Source organism: Electrona antarctica (assembly GCF_951216825.1).
Source record: "Electrona antarctica genome assembly, chromosome: 20".
NCBI lineage: Eukaryota > Metazoa > Chordata > Actinopteri > Myctophiformes > Myctophidae > Electrona > Electrona antarctica.
In genome coordinates this window covers 14,319,372-14,337,627 of record NC_136801.1, presented here as the reverse complement: position 1 = coordinate 14,337,627, position 18,256 = coordinate 14,319,372, and the positions used below count along the sequence as shown (strand labels likewise).

Sequence of the window (18,256 nt, the reverse complement as noted above, 5' to 3'; positions counted from 1 at the left end):
AGTTTACATATAAGTTCAACAAAACGTTCAAAGAACTAACTTATGTTACAATATGTGCAGGCTATAGCCACCCATTATGAATGTCACAACATGAATCTGTAAAGAAATGCCAAACATAATTTTATTTAGATTGACTTTATTTTTCAATCATGGAAATAGTTAAAGAAAAGGAAAAAAGAAAAACAAACCTGCAACTACAAATATTTACAAGCACCTTAACAGAAAAACAAGCCCAAAGTATTTCATAAATAAAATAATTTCTATGAATAATAATCTTATAATATAGATATTTTTTCAAGTGAACATTTTTAACTCAAATCTTTATTTCTGGGGGTCCCTGGAACAACATATTTTAAGATGGGGCGGCCATAATACATATCATTTTAGCGGTCCTTGACGTGAAAAAGTAGCACAACTGAAATACTGTAGCAACATACGTTTTTCAGAAAACTGCTAGCATTTATAAGACTTCAGGCCTTAATGGGTCGAGGACCGTCACCACTATTGTTGGACTGCAGTTGGACCTGAGAAGTCTTACTGTGAAACTGTACGGCATTAGTGTTTGTATTTGAATGATTTGAGATTTTTGTACAACACATTCCAAATAAGGTCAGAAAAACTGGTAAGAAAACGAGTCCGTGGACCGCCGCGAAAAGTATGACCAAGAACATGATCTTGAAGAAAGTTCTGAAAAGGTAGCTCTTGGCGGCGGCAAGCACCACTACTCCGAGAATGGTAGACATGGCGCCTTGAATGATAGGATAACCCAGATTCACGACCGCCTCGGTGGCCTTTTCGTTCGCCGTGGGCTTTGGGCTCGAGACAAAAGCGTACGAAATGTGAGCGGTGAAATCCACGGAGAATCCAATACATATGACGAGATTAATCATGGACACAGAGTCCAAAGTGATGCCCCATAGTGACATGAAGCCGGCCACCCCCACGATGATAGACGCGACAGCAAAGGTGACCCACAGAGAACAAATGGGATTGGGAATTAGACACAGCGAGACCACCAACATGGCGAGAGCGGCTACGACAATATTCTGGATGGTATTGGTGACGATAACGGCATACTGGTCGAAGTAAATGAAAGCTGGGTGATAAACCACAAGAGAGCCCGGACAAACGTCTGACTGAGCCGTCTCCCTGATTTTAATCAACAGATTCTTCTCGTCGACGGGCGTTCTGATATTTATCGTCTGGATGAACATTCGAGACGCGTAGATGATGTTCTCTGCAACTGAAAAGTTAACGTCTTGTCTGAAAAAATATGCACTGGGTGATGCGTTGAAAAATTGTGGTAAATGATTAATAAAGTTACTTTTGTCAGCCAGATTTAAGCCTGCGAATTCTCCATATACCAGGTATGACTGAAGCCAGGACACGGTCAGTTCTGGGTCAGCTCGTGGTTCATTTTCAAAGTTCAAATTTCCAAATCTTTGCAGACAAGCGTCTAGTTGATCACGGCTGCTCTGAACCCAATACATGAACTCTGGATCTGTCACAACAACCATAACACGAGGACCATAGTCAGAAAAATAGTCTTCATTATCGTAATATTTACCCACATAGGAGTCATCACGTGCTAAATTCTTTAGCTCTATGCCCTCTTTCATGTTTATGCAACCATAAATACCTGTGGCCAAGTATCCGACATACAACAAAATCACAATCAACTTGGTCCACGTGTTTGTCAGGAATGGCCCGTAATAATTCTTAAGAAAGATTGTGACCGGCATTGGTTTCTCAGTTCCAGTGACCGGATCGTACACTCCGCCTACATAACAAAGGTCAGCACAAGGGACTTCCAAATCTGCAGGGTCTGGAAATGGAACTTTCTGACAAGAAAACCAGGTCCTATTGGCCCCTTCTCGTCTTCCGTTCAGGGCTAAGAAGGCGCCGAAGAAGGCGAGGTTGTACAGGTAGCAGAATATCACGGCCGTGCCGGTGTACATACAGAACGACTGCACAGAACGAAAGGGGGTTAGGAGACCGATGTAGAAGGCAAGGAGATCCGTCAGAGTAGTGATGGTGATGGAGACGGCTGCCTCTTTGTAGGTGGCCGCCATGCGATCTGCTACACTCTGGTCGACTTGAGTCTGCTGCCAGGCGTTTATCATGATGAACATGTCATCCACTCCAATTCCTGTTGAGACAAATATTAGCAGAGGAGGTAGAATGTGAGATATAAATGTCATGTACTAGTAGGGAATACATGGCAAAAACAACACAAGTCAGACGTTTAAACTTATATTTATTGTTCTAAATTAAGGCAATTATGCAATAATCAAAACATAAACTTGTATGTGGTGTGAGTAGGTCAGTAATCAGTCATGTCTGCAGTGCATGGATGTATGGAATGTGCTGTGCAAGTGTTGTATTAAAAGGTGTACTGTAAGGCAACTGAAACGAAAGGGTTAGGCCCAAAACAGGCCAGGTGGCAGCCCTAGCAAGAAGCACAAGCTGCTTCAAGGGAGGAAAGAGAGAGAGGGAGACATTGGAAGGAGAGGTCCTTATATACCCTCCCAAAACCCAGCTGTACTCAGTTGGTCTGTCTGCTCTACTTTGAACTGACCACTGAGGCTGCCGGCTAGCCAACAGTGGCGGCAGAGACCAGGGCAGTGCTGTCACATAAATAGAATACACATTCTGAATGTGTCCTGTTGGGTTTCATTCAATCAGGAGAGAGAAACTCCGATAATACAGGTTAGACAAGTGACATTTGAAGTGATGAAACAAACAAATTTGGAACTGGAACAGTAAGATAAATTGGTACTCTCTCCTGATTGGATGCATTTGGCAAGCCATCTGAACATGTATTTTCTGTTTATTTACAAGCTGGAGAGATGGGGAGAACCCTGTTACTGAACAACACACAATATAGAGCTTTACGTTTTTAACAAACATTGTGTTTTAACTCATTAAGACCTGAGGCTGATTCTAAAAACAAATCTAAATCGTAACAGTTTTCTGCAAAACATTTGTTGCTTCCTATATCGAAATAGTACCTTTAATTAGTGATGCACCGAATATTCGGCCGCAGAAAATATTCAGCAGAAAATGGCTAAAAATGCATTTTCGGCCTATTCGGTTTTGGCCCAAATAGGCAGACAATACATCACCGAATAGTGTATGCAATTAATGTATTCAAAAGAGCTGAATAAATGTTTTATGGACCCATAAGTGATTATTATTTAAGTTAAGTTAAGTTTTGCCATAACCATTTCTTTTTCAATAAATCAGGTAGCTTTAAGGTACGGCCATGACAGCAATGGTAGGAAAAAAGATTTAATCCATCTTCCATCCAAGACGAAGATAATACTGCATACGTTTTCCTGATGTGATATACTGTCAGAATCAGCTATTGTTGCTCTTTTATGTGCTAAAAGAGTGACTTTGATTGCTGTATCCCCGTTACAATGGAAGTCAATGAGACCCTATTTTTATTTCTTAATTTACTATTAAACTGCACAACGAAGCGAAATAATTCATGGAATGGACTAGTTTGATATAATAACATAACAAGGTAAGAAAACACCAAACCTCTAGAAAAGTGGTTTTACCCTTTAATGAATAATTTTACATTTTGTCCAATATGTATGGTAGACTCGGTAGAGTACAGTATGTTAATACAAGATAACTTGTGTGGTTGTATTTTGACAAAACTGCATTGCCTACTGAAATGTCTTCTCTATACAACAGCACATATGTTATTTGTGGACCTTGTGACTATCAAACATTATTGTAGCTACAATGCTACATGGAGCTCTGACATATAGTCCAGCTGCTTAGCTCCAATATATAAAGGAATCGTTCAGTTTGTGATAAAAGCATGAAATCTGGTACACATATAGCCAAGGGCATCCCAAACATAATTGGATGTGGAGGCATCCTGAATTTTCAACATGGCACCCATGACATCCTATTATAAGGCAATATTTTCTAAATTTCCTTATGCTTTAAGTAGCATGTGACATATCAAACTAGGGGGTTTTCATGATGCTGAATCTATTCCAAGCATTAGTTTTGCATAAAAACACTCATTGGGCTAAATTTGGCGATAGCAACTTGCCCAACTGTGCTGATGTCAGCACATTTGGGCAAGTTGCTATGGCCAAATTTAGCCCAATTTGGCCAATTAGCCCAAACTAATGCTTGGAATGGATTTAGCATCATGAAAACCCCCTAGTTTGATATGTCACATGCTACTTAAAGCATAAGGAAATTTAGAAAATATTGCCTTATAATAGGATGTCAATGGTGGCATTTTGAAAAATGGCTGCCATGGGTGCCATGTTGAAAATTCAGGATGCCTCCACATCCAATTATGTTTGGGATGCCCTTGGCTATATGTGTACCAGATTTCATGCTTTTATCACAAACTGAACGATTCCTTTATATATTGGAGCTAAGCAGCCATTTAGAATTTGACCTCTCCCGGGCCTCAGAGGTCAAATCAGACTTGACTCCACATCTGAAAATACACCTCATGGTATCATCTAACTATGGTAAAAGTTTCATGCTTTTTTGAAAAAGTGCACAATTTTTTGGTAATCCGCTGTACTAATAGACTAACTTTGATATTAGAGTCACAACATCTCATTGATGTTGATGATGTTATTGAATTAAAATGGGATGAAACAGGAAAATAACTGAATAGAGAGAGACATTCATTCTAATAGCGTTAGTGTAGCCTACCGAGAATCAGGAAGGGAGCCATCCCTACAGTCGTGGCGAAAGGCATTCCACAGTACAGCAACAAGCCAAAACTGGACAAAACTGCCAAGCCGGTCGAGAGGACCCCGGCCAAAGCAACCCACACCTTGTTTCTCACTCCGTCCAACCTAGAGACAAGGAGACAGAAATGGCCTGTGTGCTCATTATTTGTGTGCGTGTGTGCGTGCTGCTGTCGGGCATGCAGAAACAATGGAAAAAAACATGTTTTCCAACACTGCCTCATCAAAGTTGCTATGGCGACTGTATACATTGTCAGATACTTGCGTGTGTGTGTGTGTGTGTGTGTGGGGGGGGGGGGTGTTCAATAGCACTGATTTATTAAAATAAGAAATTTAAAAAGTTGAAAAACTGAGATAGTTGGTTCCTGCCCGACAGCAGGCAGCAATATATTGGTGTACTGTATTTTAGACATTGCTTATTTCAAATGTGAATGTGCCATTGTGGAACAAAATTCAAATATGAAAGAACATGAGCTGAAGGCTGAAGCTCAAAATAGACTAATACAAAGTCAGAGTCCTTTGTCTTACCTCATGCAAGACCATATTGAGAAATTAATAGCCAGGGAATAAGTTCCTGCGAATAATCCAATGATGGAGTCAGAATTGCGTTCAAACTCCTCTTCTCTCGACAGGGAAGTGAAATAGGACACATCCACCTGAAGATATTACACACTTGGTTATGCTTTTGTTTGTAAAACTCTAAACTAATAAATGCAATGCACTGGGGAAAGTAAATACATATAGGGAACATTGCTTAGTCTTACCTCTTTCACTTGTATTTCTGATACGGTGCTGATGAATTTATGCAACCATTGGTCATTCAGTGTTGCGTTGTTGTTCTCCTTCAGAAAATAAAAAAGCCTAATTGCATGTGCACTCTTTATTTGATCCGTTCCAGCAATCAGTTCCACGCCACCAATCTCAGAACCGAGGAAAGTATTGTTATTCATGGGGTAATGAATTGAATGAATTGGGGTAATGTCAGAACTATTCACAACACTGAAGATGGAATTTGACATGCACTCTCCTCTGGCCACAGCACAGAGGCTTCTAAACGTCTGCTTATCTACTTCCATTTCTAAAATCTGGTTGTTAATTTCAATTATTTCGCTAAATGGTTCGACGGCAAGGATATCTGCAGTCGATGTAAAAATTAGCGATCCGTAAGTTCCCTCAGTATACAGCCTCTGACGAGAGAAATCGAGCTCGTCGTGCGGAAAGTTGGTCTTGACGACCAGCCTCTCGTCTTTGGCTTGACCATTCACGGGCGTAAACTGGTATTCGATACCTGTAGCCTGGCTCTCCATCTCTTCGAGAAAGTAAAAACCCCCACCGAGCGCCACGGATAAAACTAAAGGAATGATTAAAAACCACCAAAGATAGTTCCCGACGCATCTTCCAAAACTCTCAAAAACCCTGCTTATGGGTTTTTCAATGCAGTCTGTGTGACAGTGACATCCCGCCATTAATATAGTATAGTATAGTTATAGTATAGTTATAATCCCTTCTCTCCCGATGAGCACAGCTGTCTTTGGTCACCGAGGAGGAAATAACAATCTTCTCAACATGAGATACATGAATCTACATAAACACTTCCCATAAGTGCAATCCTCGTTAACCATTAACTAGTTACTAGGCGTCATTTATTACGGTACAGCGGCAAGTAGGCAAGACAGTACAGGGATTGTCCAGACACATTTTTAATACAGTAAACTGTACTACTGCCGGTATATACATATTGTGCTTTAATTCATATGAAATAGACAAAACTTAATTATTGTTAGGGTTAGTTGATTTTCAACCTCAGCCTTTAAAACGGTTCCAAATCATATCAATATGTATTCTATGATAGAAAATATTATTGTAAATATTGTAAATGTGTACGTCATGACGTGTTATCTGAAATGTTTTGTATGGCCAAGTACAAGTAATGTGCAATATGTGAAACAGTGTGAAATCGATTGCATTTTTGGCTCAGTGAGCACAGGATGGCACTGGCTATGGTTAGAGCACCAGATCCAATTCTCAGTCAATAATCAAAACATCTCTGTTGGTGGAAACCTCAAAAATAAAGTTTGTCCAAAACTGTTACTTTTCAGGATTCAAATTCAACAAGCCATGTGCAACCCAGATTCGGCACAAACAAGGACTAAATTAATTTCGCTCCTATGCCACCAAAATGTGGAACGCCCTACCAACAGTCATTAAGACGTGAATCCCTTGACTCCTTCAAAACCGCCCTCAAAGGGCACCTACGGACGGCTGCAATTCGAAACTGGCCCCCGTAAAATCTGAATCTGAATTGAAATGTATACTGTAATTCTGCAAACTGTTAATAAATCAAAGGTTAAAATGTAATTTAGATGAAGTCAGATTCCAGGTTCATTTGTTGACCTGACACTATATTTTGTGTAGTTTCAATGTACATATTATTTGTTTTTTGAGCGGTGCCTCCGCTCCATTACGCAGCTATGTTTGTCCATACGTGTACGTGTCCGAGCACGGAAAACTGCAACACGATAATTTATCGACCGTTTCAGACAGTAACAATAACAATAAATGTATAGTTGCACTGCTCAGTTCACACAGGTGTGATTAATATATATGTTATGACTGATGATAGTTTCTTAGTTTACCTATATGACGTTCTATGACGTTAGATTACACTGACTCTATGCATTTGATGTACGGTATTAACTTGTGTTTACCTTGCTTACTTACTGTAACTCGCTCTGGATTAAGAGCCTAAATTGTAAATTGTCATGCCAGGGGTGATACTTCCTTATAATTTGGTTATAAAATGTGTTTGTTTTACCATGGTCATAATCAATGGTCTGTATGATGTCACATAAAGGCCATGTGATGGTTAATTTGTTTACTGATAATTTATTTCACAGACAAGCAAATGGATATGGCACAGGGAAGTGAAACACATTCAATACATCTGATGGAAGGAATTTGTCAGAGTTGCAGTGTTATGACTCAGTTCTACATTTCTCACAATTCTCTCTGTCTCTTTACACAGACAAACGTTATTGAACCAAAAAGAAATATGGACAAAAATATGGATCACTGGCTACCTCCAAAACAGACCTGAAATACCATCTTTTAAGAGACCACACGGGGAGGTAAACTCACTTCTCCCATAGAAAGTAGATGACATTCAATGCTCCTTTTTCTACTTTCTGTTGTTGATGATGCTGTATGTGTTATTTTTATGCTGTCGATGAATTGAAATCATAGGACCACAATGGAAACAAATCCCAGATCTACGTGTCTCTGCAACATGTTGTAGATCAGCTATTTTCCAGTGTTCAGTTGCCCTGAACAACAGAACTCTGAGAGACGCATAGAAAAAATATTACAATGACGCCCTCTCGTGGCCGTAGAAAACTAGAAGCCAAGTAGCCTATAAACTATGTTAATTAAAATGTGTTAATCTTGTTAACCACGTTAATTAAAACATTATGTTTAGATTTTAATTACGCTCTTTCAGTTAAGTTGAATTAAGTTGTAATATTGTCACTGAAAAAGGTATGCATAGTGCATACTATCAAAAGGGTTTGCTAAATAAACTTCATTTAGTAGTAGTAGTAGTAGTAGTAGCAGCACTAGTAGTAGTAGTAGAATTTGAACAAAAATACTAAACTGCACTGCGTGTCTTCGCGTCCGGCGTCACCGCCTGCATTTGGAACCGGATCAATTCACTTTGTAGGTTGGTGATCCGGTCTAGAGCGGATACGGTCTGTGCTCGAGCATGTTTGCTAGTCGTAGGTTTTGAATGCCAATCACGCATAGAGCTAGCAATCACGCCGTAGGCGGGCTCTAGACCGGATGTGAGCGCTGCGCAGTAAACCGAGTAAACCCCGGTTGCAGTTGGAAAAGGGTGACGCGAGGACGCGAGGTTGCCATGTCTGCTTACTATAAGCGACTTAGGGGTTGTTTTTCTGTAAAGTTGCTTGTAAATAATATTGGAGTTGTGGGTTGCGTTTTTTAAGGCTCGTTTCCAAAGTATAGTTGTAGTTCTGTTGAAATATTTCGAATATTTTAACACAAATCTTGATGGACTCCCTCCCTGTCACAACCTATTTTCAGATGGGGTTCTGCCCAACTCTATCGGTTCTGTGGACAAACACATTAATTAATTTAATTAATTCGTTAATTAGGGGGCCCTTGACGAAAAAACAAGCGCTTCCTTGTTTTTTCACGTCAATAGACGCCTTAACAGACGACGTCACACTGATAAGCAACAGCATGCACACGCATATCGGCAGCACAAGAACCCTGCCTCTCATAAGATGCAATGGAAAAGTTCTAACTGCACTCACCTGTAAAAAATGCCCCATCAAACTTTCAGATGCTGTTTTTCTCCGAGTGTGGAGGAAGCATGATTAGGATTTGTATTGTGATCTCTCGCACTTGAAATATATAATCCTTGGTTGCTGTTGTGTTTGAACAATAATAGCAATTCAAATCAGTCATCCTCAAAACCACACCTCAGAACGGGAGGTGCGCTCATGATCACGGCAGCAGAGCCTGTTTGTCCATGGCTGCACGCGCACCTGCAACCCATCAAGTATAATTTATGCTTCGTCCCGCGATGGTGTCGCGCGACCTCTACGCTCACAACAGTCGCATCCGCGATGCGATGTGAGCTTGTATTTGTATCAGCTGTTCTATGTGCACTCATGGCTGAGGGAAGTAGGGGTGCTGGGGGGGCTGTAGCACCCCCTCCCCCCAGGCACAGCCCCCCCTCGAACAGGAGGGGGAAAAAAAAAAAGATAAATAAATATGCTGTATCACAGTATTGGCACCTTATCCTGGTTAATTGCCTGTGTCAGTTCGTTCATATAACTTGCGTGTGGAGAGGGAAAGTAAAGGCCACGTTTGCGCGTGAAAATGCGCTAAAATGCGCGTGCATGATGCGCGTGCACGCGCATTTTGTACTTCCCGCGGGCCTGTGTGCACTTTGAAGTATAAACTAAACCTGTACGTGCCCGTTGGCCACCGGCCTACTTGAGAGAGATACAAATTGACTGTGAAAAGTGGAGTGGTTAAGTAATCAATTTGCAGGTGTGGGTGGGGTTGCCATGGCAATCAATTGGCTGAGGCTGGAAATTGCACAGGTGAGGGGATTTAGGCTGACCAGAGCCTTTTGGGGTAGGCACTGCACTCCCTGCAGGGGTGTGGACCGTGTGTGTTGAATGTGAAGTCGGTGGGGCAAACGGTTGTGGAGTTACGTTCATTACAACCGTACACACACGCACGCAGACATGCAGAGACGTGGTGCATTTATAGTAGGACTAGACCTGTTCGTGCCCATCGCAGTCGGCCACCGGCCTACTTGGGAACGATGCAACTTGGGAACCTAATGATATACGTTGTCATATAGCACCCATTTTAACTGTCAGCCGGTGTCCCACATGGAGATGTGTGTATGTGCCTGTGTGTGAAGACTGCAAACTGAAAAGTGTACTTGGCAATCAATTCGGCCCACTTGCAGAGCCTGATTGGTTGAGCCTCAATTGGCTGAGGCAGAGGCTGGAAATTGCACAGGTGAAAGGAGTTCACCTGTGAGGCTCTCCAACGTTGAAGCACTGGGCCAAGGGGCCAGTGAGGCTATTCAACATTGAAGCGCTGGGCCCTAGTGGTAGGAGGAGGGACTACAGGCGGACCCGTGTATTCATGACCGGGAAACCCCGTGCAGCTGGGCTTTAACATTGAGCGCTCGGTTGCACTTCCGCATTGCAGAAGTAGACGTTCTGAGACGTTCTGAGACGGTACTTCCGGCAGTCTTCCGGGTGCTTCAAAACGCCACTGAGCAACTTCCACTGACATGAATAGCTGGGGGGGCGGAGCTTCGTGCCAGTTCAGTCTCTATTCTTTTATATACTCTATGCACTGGGCCCTACTGCCCTAGTAAGAGGAGGGACTACAGGCGGACCCGGCGGAGCTTTGCGCCAGTTCAGTCTCTATCCTTCTTTATACTCGCATTAGGCCCACTGGCAGAGCCTGGCCCAGGTGAAAGGAGTTGGCCTCATTAGGCCTGCACTGGCAGAGCCTTTTATGGTGGTTCTGGAGAACCGTGGGTCCGACCGACAAGATACGTGGCACTGCACTCCCTGTGGGGGTGTGGTGTGTCGAATGTGAAGTCGGTGGGGCAAACGGTTCTCGAGTTACGTGCATTACAACCGCACACGCACACACAGAGACGTGGCCGCGGCGCATTTATAGTAGGATGTCTAGGGTGCATGCACCTCACTAGCCAACACACAAGAGGAGGTTGAAAACTTGAATGGACTGAAACCAGCGCTCTCCAAAACAACAGGTTTGGAGATCTGTATGATTACATGAAACAGTCACCCGTGCGCCCCAGTCCCAATGTTTGTAAACAAATAATTGGTCTATATTTCAATGTACAGGAAAACAAGCCTTATAATAAGCTTATAATGAGCAGACATGGCAACGCTGGCTCAGTGCATGGTGATTGGCTGAAGCGTCTCTAAGGTAAATGGGATTGAGTAAAGTACAGCCAATGAAGCAGAAGAGTTTAGACCACAATTCCGTAATCCATGAATGTCTCATGCATAATATTTCCTCCAGACACTGAGACAGCAGCGAGACTGACATTTGAGAAGGTCTTGTTTAGTTTCCTGATATTCTATAGCTGAGATGCCGGGGCTAAGGTGAGATATTACCCATATTTATGTTATAAAAACAGATATAGTTGGGATATGGGAGGTGACGTTTTTATTGTTGCGTTAACATGGGCAACGCCTGCTTTAGTAGTTTTTTTGTTAGATTAGCCTAAAACTAACTAATTGAGTTGAAACTAATAATAATAGCTTGGGCGCATGTATCATATGGCTATAAGAAGCATACTTACAATTGAGATATTGTCACAATTGGCACGCCTGTTGCTCAAGTTTAACTGATGTCTGTTTAGAAACCTCTTCCGGACACCCTGGTCATCTGATGCAAGACTGGATGACAAGACGGTGCTCATCACAGGGGCCAACTCGGGCATTGGCAAAGAGACAGCACTGGATCTGGCAAAGAGAGGTTGGTTTCACTGTTGCTACATTTTGTGAGAGCAATAAGCAACCGACAGTGGTTCACAAGTACTGGTCCGGGGACCACCACCAGTGGTCCTGTAGGCATTCCAGGTGGTCCCCAGCTAAATGATGGAGAGTTGGTTTGGGCCTTAGAGTATATATACTCTTAGAGTATATAGGTTTAGGCCCTTATAGACTAGAGCTTTAACCTTTAACTGTTGAGCATAAAATGAAAGGGTCCATTTTGTTTCAGTTTACTCACTCAAGAGCTAAATTATGATTGTTAAACATCTGCATTACTTAATTTACAACAAATCTACAAAATTAGAGAATGTTAGAAGAATAGTTATTTTGATAAACATTTACCTGTTCTCTCTGCTTTGGTACCACATCAATAGAGGGTATGCGCATGCATAAAGTGAATGGCAGATCGAGTGGCAAAGTGAGTGACAAAGGGAATTTAATGTTGTTTAAAGTAATTTCATGCAATCAAATAGGACTTTTCTGTTGTATGGGCTGTCAAGGGCAGAAAGTAGTTTTTTGCCACTCAGTAGGCTTTCCCGCATAACTTCCTGGTATGATGATGATGTCATTCGCATACCCTCTATACAGCATGGAATGCTGACGTGAATCGTCTCCATTCATGATGACAAGGCCCAATGTGGTATTTCTTGTCAGGGCACCTGACTAGCATTGTAGTTCTATCATATATCACCATGCTACTGTAGGCCCATTCTATCATTCACTCATGGTGAAACCGCCGGCCTCAAGTTACACTTCTAGCACCTAAATCAACACGAACAAAGTATATTCTTTAATATACTGTATAAGGAAACACTGGTGGTGTGTAATTTGGGGAAAGTGAAATAATTTCATATTACCTGTAGAATAGGAAGAGGGCAATAGTAGATATAGCATTTATAGTACCTAAAGGTGGATATTTATTTGAATGTATTATGAATTAATTTAAAAGGAAACATAATTGAAGATGCACTGTAATTAGTTGGGGCCTCACTGCTTAAATTAAATGGGAATGAATGAGCATTCTGACTTCAGTGCTGCATGCATATACGTACCATTACAATATACAGATTTAACATGACTTCAGCTGAATACAAGAACGCTCTACCCAAATTACCCTTAAAAAATAACCACGTGGAGAAATATTGTTATTTTAAATTAAGCAATGCGTCTTGTGTTTAACATGATTGTAACAAAAAAAGGTAACGCTTAGTTAATACCAACCAGCTTGTGATTGTCAGTGCAGTGATGTTACTTACACTACAGAACCATTGGTGTGATGTTGCACCAAACATTTTAAGCATGTTAAAGAAGAACAAAATGGTGACTTCTCAACCACTTTGTCACAATACCTTTGCAACCAGGACTCAAGTAAGGGCATATGTATGTCGACCTCACCCGCTCACCTCCACCCCATCCCCTCCTGGTGCTGCGGCCATCTTGGAAACTAAACACAATATAAACAATGGGAGAAGGGTGGGGCCGAGAAAGGCCCTTATTGTCGATGCATTGAAATTAATTGAATTGAATTAAAAGGGAGAATTGAGTGTGATCTTATTTACATTTGTATTATTATATAATATAAAGGTGCCAGGATCATCATGGCTTGTAGAGACATGGAGAGAGCACAGGCAGCCTTGAAAGAAGTAATCGACGGCTCTGGAAACCAAAATGTTGTCACCATGAAACTTGACTTGTCAGACACAAAGTCAATAAGGGAGTTCGCAGAAGCCATCAACAAGGGTAAGGAATATACAAGAACAATCTGCTGATATATACCCATTGATTGTGGAATGTGTGGGTCAGTTTATCCTCTTGTATCAACTGCAGATACAGAACATAATACACATAGCTGTTTATGTTCCATGCTTGAATGTTACTGTACAATGATGCTGTCCCCTTATGGCAGAGAACCTCAGAGTTTTTTGAGTGTTGTCAGCCACAATTGTATAACTTGATTTCCAAATGTTCTTTTGTGTAGAAGAGACCAAACTCAACATCCTCATCAACAATGCTGGGGTAATGGTTTGTCCATATGGGAAGACAGCAGATGGCTTTGAAATGCAGATTGGGGTAAATCACATGGGTAAGTAATACCATGTAGTGGAAGAGTAAAATTTTTCTAGAAAAACCTACAGTTGCTATGTCAGTGGTGCTCAAACCTTTTCATATCAAAGACCCTCAATTGTCACACAAAGCAATCTATGTTATATCTCTGCTGTCTGGAAGAAACCATGTAACTCCAAAATGTACATTTTTCAGAAAATTTTAAAAAAAGCTTAAGTGGAGTTGGGAGAGGTCACAGTGGTACAGTCGGTAGTGCTGTCGCCTCACAGCTAGAAGGTCCTGGGTTTGATTCCTGCTGGGGGCGTGTTCCCTCCTCCGCACCATCGGTGCCCATACCCAAGGCGGAGTTGGCAAAAGGGATTTTCTGTGTGGAGTTTGCATGTTCTCCCCGTGTCCCCTAGGGCAGAGCCATATAATAGAAGAGTTGCGTTATTGAGGGGGCACGGAACAGCCCGGTCACGTGATCCCGGAAGCGCTCGGGCGCCCAGCTGCGCTCTCATGGAGAGCCTGATTAGGGACAGTTTGTGCGCCGGATGTTGACAGACTGCATGGCTCCGTCTTTTTAGCAAATCTAGAACTTCCTGTTTGAGAGCTAGCAAATTTAAGACATCCGGTTGCTTTCAGAATAAAGCGTCGTAAATTAAATAATTATTACATTACATTATTAGTATTATTATTACATTACAGTTATGGTGAAGACACACATTATGTTTCTGTGTAAAAATAAGTAATTAAATAACGTAAAAAAGTTGTTAAATTTGCTAGCTCTCAAACAGGAAGTTCTAGATTTGCCAAAAAGACGGAGCCATGCAGTCTGTCAACATCCGGCGCACAAACTGTCCCTAATCAGGCTCTCCATGAGAGCGCAGCCGTCCCCAGTAGCGCTACATGCCGCCATTACGCAGGCCCCATGAAGTCAACGGAGTTTGCAGAACTCTGTTTTTTTCTAAGGCTCTGCCCTAGGGTAGGTACCCTCACAAAAACATGCAGTAATCCTGGTCTCTAAACTACCTCCCCCTGGCCAGCCGGGGCGCCTGATGGAGGGGAAAGGAACTTGTCGGAAAAATAACGTGTTCCTTCCACGCGCTACGTCCGGTCCGGGAAACTCTCCCCTGTCAGGTGAAAAGAAGCAGCTTGGACTCCTCATGCATAGAAGGAAGCATGAGGTCAGTCCGCTGCCCCCTCAGGTTGGCAGAAGAAGTGTAGCGCCCAGGATTACATTAGATAATTGACACTGGGTGAAAAAATGGGTTACAAAATCGTGGGATAAAAAAGAAAAGAAAAGCGGAGTTAGGAGTTTTCGCCAAAGCACGTTTTAATACTTTCCATTGGTTCAATATTTATTATTAACCAACACAGACAAATGTGTGTTCAATAGCATTGATTTATGCAAAAAAGAAAAAAATCAAAAACCTCAAAAATGGAGATGGTGGTTTCTTCCGGACAGCAACGATATGCTATGATTTTATATATAGGATAAATTTACGCGACTGTAAAGAAGGAGGTTTCACATCCTCTTTATCATTTGAATATTGTGGGACACAAGTTGCAACAGTCTGACCACGCAAGACTAGCCTGACTGACAGTAGTCTCTTGAGACAGACTGTTGACTTTGTTTTGCCAATGGCTTCCCAGATTGGCCTGACAGCAACTATACGACACGTATCTAATTTTATAGGTCACTTCCTGTTGACCCATCTGCTGATGGACTTGATTAAGCGGTCTGCTCCGTCCAGGATCATCAACGTGTCGTCCATGGCTCACACCTGGGGGACCATCAAGCTGGACGACATCAACAGTGAGAAGGCATACGACAAGAAGGCCGCCTACAGCCAGAGCAAGCTAGCAAACATCCTGTTTACCCGCTCTCTGGCCAAGAGACTGCAAGGTCTGTGTCGTTATCCCCCCTCCAAAGTCAAAAAGGTTCAAATCCTCCGTTATGATGATGCATATTATTTATATAGCAGTTTTACAAACGGTTACAAACAGGTGCTTTCTTTGCATACAAAACAAAACCTTACGATAATTACAAAGTGCTACACAAAGGATGAAGAGTAAGAAGTCGTCAAAAATACAATAATAAAGCTAGCTACCGATTTTAAGATGTAGCATCAAAGACTGTTCTGTAAAAAGCGTGAAACAGTGTGGGCAGTATCACTGGATCATTCGCTTTAAAATGTATTGGTTCCTTTACATGATGTTTTGAACCTGCGTGCTTTATTATGTGTTAAAGTAGACACGAGTTAAACGTCTCAACAGTGCACCAGTCATGGTAAAGGAGTACAGTATCTTTCCCTGTATGCACTCATTTGTATTGTACATACATTTCATCTCTCTCCGTCAGGTACCGGTGTGACGGTGTACTCTCTCCACCCTGGAGTGGTTCAGACTGAACTGTGGCGTCACCTGAGCGGGCCCCAGCAGCTCATGATGAGGATGGTCAGTCCCTTCACTAAGACCCCTGTCCAGGGAGCCCAGACCAACATCTACTGTGCTGTGGAGCCAGCACTGGAGACGGAGAGCGGTGGATATTACAGGTAATCATTATGTCCAATACATAATTCGTCTACAACATCATAGGTAAAAGATTATTCTTCTAATACCACAGGAGAATGACAGCAATCTATGCCGAAAAATGTTTGTCGACTACCTTTTTTGATTGACTAAATAAAAACTAAGCTATGATGACAAAAACTAAGACTAAATATATTCTTTGTTAAAAAAACAAAACAAAAGAAAAACGGACTAAAATGTTAGGGAGGGACTAGTGGAGAAGAGATCCAGTAGAACTAAAAGACGTTATTTTATGTTTGTGGGTTCAAATCCACCGTATTTCAATAGACTAGAAATACGAGGAAATGTTAATAGGGAGAAACGGTATCCAACTCAATCGACTTTAACGTCCGACACAACAAGTTTTCATGTAATGCACGGTAAGACTACAGCGATTAGTATTATTGCCATCACCTGGGTGGGTGAGCTGTGTAACTTTCCCCACGTTAAGGTGTTCAACAACACACCCATGCAAAATAACATTGACAGCTATGAGGTGACGGAAGCTTGCCAACATAGCAACGGTTGCTAAACTATTTGGATTGGCATTGGACAATCGCTTTTGTGGTGGGATTTAGCAAAGGGTCTATTGGCATAATGACTAAATTGGGGAGAAAAAGGGGTGAAAAGCAAAACAAATGCATAAATAGGCCTATCTCTGCCCACAGCGACTGTGCCTCGGCCACCTGCTCAAATGCTGGCAAAGACGACAACGTGGCCCAGAAGCTATGGGATCTCAGCTGTCAGGTGCTCTCCATATCCTGGGATGAAACGCCGCCTCAGGAGTGAATGGTTCCATTTACAGTCTCTTAACGGACACAAGAAGAGTAGGCACTAAGTAAGAGTATTAGCCTCATGGTGGCACTACAATAATATTTTACATCAAGGTGCCTGCTCTTCTAGTACTCACTCTTCCTGTTACACTCTTAAAGCACTTCCTGTTACCCTCTTAAAGCCAAACACAAGTGCTTCTTGACCAAGTTATACTGTGGTATCTTAATTTCATGATTTATCTATCTCAGTTACACAACCTGCCAGTATGTGCTTTTATGTTGTTCAACAATATTTTCATGTATGCTGTAACTATATTGTGCACTTTTCATATCTCTTTCTATTTGTTGTATTACACTTTTACAGTATTTAACCCTGGTTGTCCCATGTCAAATTCTGCTGTAACGCCCCATAACGTAATGTAAAACATGTAATGTTATTTTTTAAAACAATGTTTTCTATCATAGAATACATATACCAGACAGTGGCCTTGTGGTTAGAGTGTCCGCCCTGAAACTGGGAGGTTGGGGTTCGATCCCCGGCTGGGTCATACCAAAGACTGTAAAAATGGGACCCAATGCCTCCCTGCTGGATTGGATTTGGATTGGGGGGTCAAATCTACTAATCGAATGATTCCCGAGCGCGGCACGGCTGCAGCTCACCGCTCCATAGAGATGGGTCAAATGCGGAGAACAAATTTCACTGCGGTAACGTGTGTGACAAATCGTATGACTTTGATTTTCATGTGATTTGAAATGGTGATATCAACTAAGCCTAATTAAGTTTGTCTAAATGTCCATTTCAAATTAATTAAAGCACAATCTATATTTTTATAGGCAGTTGTAATACTGTATATAAAATGTGACTGGACAATCTCTGTACTGTATTATTATACAGTAATTTATATTGGCGCTGTGCATACAGTACATGGTTAACAAGGATTGCACTAGGGAAAGTATTTATGTGGTTAGAAGATTGTTATTGTTCTTACCACAAGACAGTAGCTCATCGGGGAATTAAGATGGGATAACACAACTATATTAATGTCTT

At 41.8% G+C, this 18,256-nt stretch overlaps 2 protein-coding genes across 5 annotated transcripts; one reads left to right on the top strand and one right to left on the bottom strand.

The window, feature by feature from the left end:
* Window positions 1–158: 158 nt before the first annotated feature.
* Window positions 159–11,707, bottom strand: LOC306913122 (patched domain-containing protein 3-like). 4 transcript variants are annotated; one of them, XM_079489660.1, is made up of 5 exons: window positions 9,068–9,342; window positions 5,504–5,581; window positions 5,268–5,395; window positions 4,702–4,847; window positions 159–2,149 (listed from the first exon to the last, which is right to left on the bottom strand). In XM_079489660.1, exons 1-5 carry the CDS (start codon window positions 9,083–9,085, stop codon window positions 471–473), a joined length of 2,049 nt encoding a protein of 682 aa, XP_079345786.1. In that variant the 5' UTR covers window positions 9,086–9,342; the 3' UTR covers window positions 159–470. The 4 variants fall into 4 exon arrangements, with proteins under 4 accessions (XP_079345786.1, XP_079345787.1, XP_079345789.1 ...); XM_079489661.1 differs by having other exon boundaries at window positions 5,504–5,578; XM_079489663.1 differs by lacking the exons at window positions 5,268–5,395; window positions 5,504–5,581; window positions 9,068–9,342 and adding an exon at window positions 11,626–11,707.
* rdh12l (retinol dehydrogenase 12, like) lies at window positions 11,283–18,045 on the top strand. The gene is made up of 7 exons (XM_079489664.1): window positions 11,283–11,425; window positions 11,686–11,801; window positions 13,403–13,558; window positions 13,797–13,901; window positions 15,561–15,770; window positions 16,227–16,419; window positions 17,104–18,045. Exons 1-7 carry the CDS (start codon window positions 11,412–11,414, stop codon window positions 17,222–17,224), a joined length of 915 nt encoding a protein of 304 aa, XP_079345790.1. The 5' UTR covers window positions 11,283–11,411; the 3' UTR covers window positions 17,225–18,045.
* The last annotated feature ends 211 nt before the right edge of the window (window positions 18,046–18,256 follow it).